This window comes from Myxocyprinus asiaticus, chromosome 32 (genome assembly GCF_019703515.2).
Source record: "Myxocyprinus asiaticus isolate MX2 ecotype Aquarium Trade chromosome 32, UBuf_Myxa_2, whole genome shotgun sequence".
NCBI lineage: Eukaryota > Metazoa > Chordata > Actinopteri > Cypriniformes > Catostomidae > Myxocyprinus > Myxocyprinus asiaticus.
In genome coordinates, this window is record NC_059375.1 from 26,641,946 (window position 1) to 26,649,098 (window position 7,153).

Genomic DNA, 7,153 nt, shown 5'->3' on the forward strand with positions numbered 1-7,153 from the left:
GCCACTGTACAGTATAATACATTTTAATTTATCCAGACTTTTGTGAACCTCCAAGAGAACCTCAACTTAACAGCTGGTAAATTCAGTTTGTAATTTTATTAGGTCTGCTGTTCTTCGCCTCCCTTTTGATTGACTGATACTGACAATGATTGACTGATTAGACAACCTGTAGATTGTACTATAGAACATTTAAAGGAATTGTTCACCCAAAAAATGAAAATTCTGCCATTGTGCCATCCCGGATGTGTATGACTTTCTTCTGCAGAACTTTCATGTTTCATGCAGAATATTTCAGCTCTTTAGGTTCATACAATGCAAGTGAATGGTGACCTTTGTAGTGCCAAAAATCACATAGGTCAGCTTAAAAGTAATCCATACAACTCCAGTGGTTAAATCAATGTCTTCAGAAGCGATTTGATAGTTGTGCGTGAGAAACAGATCAGTATTTTAGTAAATCTTTACCATAAGTTCTCCTACCTGCTCAGTCAATCTCCACTTTAACTTTCACAGTCTTCTTCTTGTGTTTTTGGTGATTCAAATTCTTCATGCATATCACCACCTACTGGGCAGGGAGGAGAATTTCTAGCAAAAATGGACTTTAATATTGATCTGTTTCTCACCCACACCTATCATATCACTTCTGAAGAAATTGATTTAACAACTGGAGTCTTACGGATTCCTTTTATGCTGCCTTTATGTGCTTTTTGGAGCGTAAAAATTTGGCACCCATTCATTTGCCTTGTATGGACCTACAGAGCTGAAATATTCTTCTGAAAATCTTCATTTGTGTTCTATGGAAGAAAGTCATACACATCTGGGATGGCATGAGGGTGAGTAAATGATGAGAGAATTTTCATTTTTGGGTGAACTATCCCTTTAAAGTATACTTTGCAATACTTTGATAAACTGATGCATGTTGTCAGTGGCAGGAATGAGTAACAGCACTGTTTGGCCCCAAAAGTACTTATTTTAACCATTTGCCTTTACATTTGTGTGAAATATAATCCTCGTAAGGAGCAAATCAAACTGTTACAATTAATGATGATCTAACTAACCTACATTTTACTTGCTTTCTATATCGCCTATAGACTTTCCATGCAACTTCTATTCCAATTTAGCAATAACAGAACAGTCACAGTTTTATAACACTCAAAAACTTGTTGGCAAAAAATGTCCCATGTTTGCTTCTTCAGCACTGGTTTGTTGCAGGTGTCCATTCAATCTCAACTTCCCCCTGCACTTTTCTTCTCTGCAAGATCATCCATTTGTCTCTGCCTCCTCTCCAGCACCTCCATCCGTTTGGCCTCATTACGGATCCTCTCCTGCTCCCTGAGATCTGCCAGGTCGTCCATGAACAAATGCCTTCATGCATAAGGAATAATCATAATTATGATCAGATACCACAGCAATTATCTTGATATTAATGTAACACAAATTAACTATGGTGTTACTTAAAAATGTAGTAAAAACTGTGACAGAATATTTGAGTTTTATTATCATAGTTTTGGTTTTCCTAAATAATTACTATGGTCTTAATACGGATATTATGTTTAAAATATGGTTTCTGTAGTGAATCCATGGTAAATTTGTGGGGGATGTGTTTCTAAGGGATGGATAAAACTGTGGTAAGGCAATCCAAAATAATTTCGATTGAACACCAAATTATTAAAAAAATAAATGCCCTCTCAGTCCGCTAGTGGGAAGTAACTACTTATGACTCCGCAAACCCTTTAACACCAGCCCGGCTAGCTCAGTCGGTAGAGCATGAGACTCTTAATCTCAGGGTCGTGGGTTCGAGCCCCACGTTGGGCGAAAGTTTTTAACTTGATAAAACACGGCGAATATAAAACGGTGAGATGCCTAGCAAATGTTTACACAAAAACAGATGAAAAACAGCACGGACAGACACAAAAAAAAAGAGTTCGGTGTGAACGGCCACCCCAAGAATAAAGCTCTATGACGTCACAACGGTTGTTGCTTATGTCTCTGTGGCGTAGCGCGTTTGGCTGTTAACCAAAAGGTTTGGTCGTTCGAGCCAACCCATGGACGAAAGGTGCTTTTGTTTCATGAAAAATATTTTTTGGGCATTGAGATGAATAACCCAAAATCTGAACCTCAACTGACGTTTGCCATCACAAAAAACATAAACAATCCTAGTTTTGATTATGGCACTCTGGTCTCTGTGGCGCCAGAGAGAGGGGAATATCACAACTGAAAAATAGAGAAATAACAAAACAAAAAAGGTGAAGGATACAAACAGAAATTGCTATAAGAACCCTGAATCATAACGTTATTAGATATCTTGATTGCATTCAATTGTTTAAGCATATTGTTCTGTTCATCCGTTTTATATAATGCCACTAGATGGCAGTGCAGACCAATAGAGGTCGCTACATTTACTGTAGATTTTCTTTTTATTATTATTATTATTTATTGCTGTGTAACCAATAACAACATGACAGAAATAAAACATATTTACAGACACACACAAAAAATTACTGTAGATTTTCACTTCAAGCATCTTATAAAGGAATGTTGTCACATAAGTAATTAACTGTAAAACATGTATCGAGTTTATACACTAAATAACACGTTAACCAGATCAGTTAAGGTCTTTGGGGGTTTTAAAATGGAAGGCATGTGTTAGAGAAGGGTTGGAACTAAACTTTGTATAAAAGAGCATTATTGAGCATCCTAGTTATAATGTGTGCTTACTTTCCCAGTCTAGAATCATGTTAACACGTGCTTTTTCTTCAAGATAGTTCCATAGACTCATGTAACGCGCATAAAAGTGAACACGTGTCGACCATCTATAACTTTTTGTAGTCCAAACAACATTTCTATTCATATGTGCACAGTCAATGTCAAAGGGGGTGTGTTATCTCACCTATTAAAAAATGCTGCGGCCAAACCAACAAGCAGTGTCCCAAAAAGAAGCGGTTTTGTAAGACGCTTTCCAGTGGATAGTTTGGACTGTTTCATGCTGCTGGATTAAATATACAGTCCTCGTATAAACAAACAAAACCGCAAAAGTCGCAGTCAAACAGTTGTTAGTTCTATCGCGGAATATAATAGACTGCACAACTGCGTTACTTCCGGCTCCGTGCGTTATGAAATACATTACAAATATAGTTATAATATATGTATTATCATTTTGTCTTAGTTACAGGGAATTATTTGAATAAAATGTTTATTATAAAGTTATGTCTTGCTATTTTATTGATAAGCAAATCTTTTGAAGATGGAACTTTCTAAAAGGAACTACAGATAGCGCAGTTAATGTGGGGGAAGTATTTACTGACGGACCTGTCACATGTCACAACAAACCAAACAGCGGTAGATTTGGTCCAGCGATGGAACTTCAGACACTCTTTAATTAAACAGATTTCCTGTATAAAATCTATGTCTGTATTTACAGACTTTAGTCAACCAGTTTCCGAGCACGTAGACCCAGTTTGCCGTTTGTAACAATAGCATAAATTACTTTTATTTGCGCCATACTGCACTGGTAAGTCAGTCCTGATTGTGCTTCATCTCTATAATTTCTCGTGTCTGATTGACCCTTCGCACCCATTATGACCGTTGCTTTCTCTGACAAGCTTTGCAGAACTCCCCATATTAGGAATGAATGGGAGATTTCCGTGAACGGCGCAAAATATTCTAATTAACGTAATTGATATTATTCTTACGTGGGCCGGACTGAAGAGTGACATTTTAAAACATGTTTATTTGACATTTTGTTTTGTAAAATGAAGCTGTTAAATTATTCAGTAATTTGATTGTAAACTGGAGACTTTGAATCAGAATTTAGGCACACGATTATCACAGTCACTTGAAAAGAGAAAAGCGTAATTTAATGGCAATTAAACACCTGATAACATTAGTGTAAGTGAACAGAACGTCTAATAACACACACTATTATGCTGTGAACTCTTATTTGCTGTCGCGTTAATTAAAACTGATTTCAATTTTTCTGCATTAAAATAATTTCTCCTAAACTAGAGACAAATATTACTAAGCCATCCATAGGTTAATTTTCTCCAAAACTGTAAACACTGTGTTTCTGAGGTGCTATGGTAATTCTTCTGTTTGTTTTGAGGGACCCGCTTAGACCCGGCCCCAACAACGTTACTCAACCAATGGCGTGAGTTGGGGGCGGGACTATCTCTTTGTTTGACCAACGGCAGACGGGGGGCGTATTCAGAAAGCTGTTTTGAAAACAAAGTTTACTTTTGCAGTTCCATTTGATGGCAGAAATGACATATTTCAGCATTAAGACCTGACGTAAATTAATGTTAAGTTATTAGCTGTTAGCTAAGTTATTTACTTTGGAAAATGTTGGTGTCCTTGCTGATGTTTTATGGGAATGAGGGCTGATACAGTTTAATCCATAGCATGCTCTTCTCGAGATTTACTTAAAGATTTAAAAAAAACAACAACACTGTGTGTATCCTCTTTAGGTACCTCATGTCACCATTATAAGTGACCCAGAAGCAAAGTTTTTTACATTTTTGGATAATTTCTTTACAGTTCCACTTAAAACTACTCAAACATTACTTCCGTAGACACTCGTTGGAAAAAAGAAAAAGAAAACGCTTGTCAGACGGCAACAGTTGCTAAGATAGGATTTCTCAGGAACTTTATTTAAGGCGGGACTTAGCAAAGGGTCCAACGTGCTTTATTATGGAGTGCTAATATATGTAGTATGGTTTGGCACAATATTTATTTCTGGGTCACATTTTACACTTCCATTTAATATTACTTCCTTTACTGTACAATAGTCTTACAAGGTGTAATACGCTTTAATGTTTAACAATTTGAGGGCCCTGAAATATGTCTGTCTGAATATCTGCAGGTGTTAAACCCACCAGTAGATGCCCATTATTTGTCAGTGATGGCTGGAAAGAATCGATTCTCTGTGTCTGACAGGTTTGAGTACCTGCAGGGACTGGTCACAGAGTTTCAGGATACTGACAGTGTGGGTATGTCAATGTATGCTTTTGTGTAAAGTGTCCACATCTCCTCACTTGACATGCTCTAGTCAGTGCATGAAGTAATAAATCTTTATTTGGGATGAAAACATTTGCTTATTTGAAAACTGGTGCATCAGTTGTCTTTTCACACTTTGGCAGAGGCTAAAGAACAAGTGCTTGCAAACTTGGCCAACTTTGCCTACGATCCATCCAACATGGAAGCCCTGCAAACTCTCCAGGTCACCGAACTCTTCCTGGACATGCTGACAGAAGAAAATGAGAACTTTGTGGAGTTTGGGATTGGTGGGTGTAATTGTAAATGTGCTGTGTCTAAGGAAGTAATAAGGTGCTTGAAATCCAACACAGTAGTAGTAGATAGTCAAGTCATTTTTATTTGTATAGCGCTTTTCAAAACACACATCGTTTCAAAGCAGCTTTTCAGAAAATTATGCTGTAATGCCTTAAAATCAATCCTCATTGTGTGGTTTAAACAAATAACTTGATTGAAAATCATGCCTTAAATATTATTGTCTTTAGGCCCCCAGTGAGCAACCCAAAACTCCTTAAGATGTTAGTTAATAAACTTGGGAGAAACCAGGCTCAGCTGGGGGAGCCAGTTCCCCTCTGGCTAAACACCATTAATATAATGTCAATATTTGTTATCTATGTGTAATACAAGTCTAGTATTATGCGAGTAAACTGGGTAGGTGTTGGTGGGCAATGTTTAAAACTAAAGAATATCGATTGAACTGCAAGGCCAATGATCATGTGTCTTTAAAGATAGCTTTTTATGATCAAAATGTAGACGTTTAATCTATTGAAGTTATAATCATTCTACATACAAATCTATCTTTTGAAAATGAGTCTGAACATTATCTGGTACATCACTCTCATTTATTTGAACTAATATAATATTTAAAATTCTACAGGTGGTCTGTGTAACATGAGTATGGAACGGGAGTCCCGTGATCAGATCCTGCAAAGCGGTGGAGTCCCGTTAGTGATTGCTTGCTTATCAAGTAACAGAGATGAGACGGTTCTTTCTGCCATCACGACATTAATGAACCTCACCACAGCTTCCTCACGTTCTGAGACCACAGACAGTGCAGTGGTGCAGTGTATGCTGCGTTTCTCTCTCACACAGAACCCACGCCTCAGGAACCTGACTTCTGTCTTCCTGCAGGACTACTGCACGCAGGAACAAGTGGACAAAGCTCGAGAGGCAATGCAGGGACAGAGCCAATCAGCTGTGGGCATTCCACTTCCAAAGGACTAAAGATTTTTTAAATCCAATTGTTCCTTGAATATATAAATATTTAAATTATATGAGTTATAAAGGGTTCTTGTGGAGTCTGTTGTTTGACGTTATTAGGTAAATGAGTTACTATGGAAAAATACTACATATACAGAGGTATTTCTGTAGTATACAGTATTTTTAGACTCCATAATGTCAAGAAGATATGAAAATGCTGCCTGTGTGAGATGGTTTCATCCAGTGGCGGAGCTAGGGGGTGGCCAGGGGTGGCCGTGGTCCCAGGTGTTACTATATCTCCCTTTTTTGCTAGTTTAATTAAGTTCAGCTAGCCATCAATAAAAGTGTTTTTTTTTTTTTTTTTTTTTACATGAAATGCATGGTTTCTATATAAATCTATTATATTTCTATATATTATATTTTATATTTTACTTATTTTAATCTGTTCCTGGCACAGTAAATACTGATTGACGTAAGTTTAATTTTTTTTGCGTTTTCCTGTTTCTATTGTGTAGTGCAAATGCAAACAAACAGCAACAAAATCTGACATGAACTGTAACATAAATGTTGTCTCTCTCTGACGCTCAAATTGCGTTAAAAAAAATTATAGTTCAGGTTTCTCCAGCCAATGCGCATGTGTGCAGTGAGTCAACCAGAGCTTCTACAGTGACGCGATGACTTTACCAATTGACCATTGGCTCTTTTATTTAGAAGGCGGGACTTATTCCGCCATATCGGTGTTTGACAGATGACGTAAACCGAAGTGCATTATTGGCGTCGGCGCGATTTTTGAGATAGTGGTTGGAGTTCGTTCGCTTTGTATATCTAAAATTTATGTTCAGACATGTCTCAGAGAGCACAGATGACAGCAAATTAGTAATGATAACGTCAGCGGCCGTGGCACTGAACGAGCAATTGTTATTATAGT

The 7,153-nt window shown here is 37.4% G+C and overlaps 1 protein-coding gene, 1 long non-coding RNA gene and 1 other non-coding gene across 3 annotated transcripts; 2 read left to right on the forward strand and 1 right to left on the reverse strand.

Moving 5' to 3' along the window:
* Positions 1-77: 77 nt before the first annotated feature.
* On the reverse strand, positions 78-3,145 carry LOC127422776 (uncharacterized). Its single transcript, XR_007894220.1, has 2 exons — positions 2,888-3,145; positions 78-1,362 (listed from the first exon to the last, which is right to left on the reverse strand). It is a non-coding gene; the product is annotated as an uncharacterized LOC127422776 (long non-coding RNA).
* On the forward strand, positions 1,740-1,812 carry trnak-cuu (transfer RNA lysine (anticodon CUU)). Its single transcript has one exon. It is a non-coding gene; the product is annotated as a tRNA-Lys (tRNA).
* A 160-nt stretch (positions 3,146-3,305) lies between the features above and the next one.
* armc7 (armadillo repeat containing 7) lies at positions 3,306-6,886 on the forward strand. The gene is made up of 4 exons (XM_051666526.1): positions 3,306-3,508; positions 4,856-4,982; positions 5,133-5,276; positions 5,903-6,886. Exons 2-4 carry the CDS (start codon positions 4,895-4,897, stop codon positions 6,247-6,249), a joined length of 579 nt encoding a protein of 192 aa, XP_051522486.1. The 5' UTR covers positions 3,306-3,508; positions 4,856-4,894; the 3' UTR covers positions 6,250-6,886.
* The last annotated feature ends 267 nt before the right edge of the window (positions 6,887-7,153 follow it).

Coding starts and splice junctions, on each gene's coding strand:
- armc7 (XM_051666526.1), top strand. CDS start 4,895: ATGGCTGGAAAGAATCGATTCTCTGTGTCTGACAGGTTTGAGTACCTG. Junction 4,983..5,132: donor TCAGGATACTGACAGTGTGG/GTATGTCAATGT, acceptor ACACTTTGGCAG/AGGCTAAAGAACAAGTGCTT. Junction 5,277..5,902: donor CTTTGTGGAGTTTGGGATTG/GTGGGTGTAATT, acceptor AAAATTCTACAG/GTGGTCTGTGTAACATGAGT.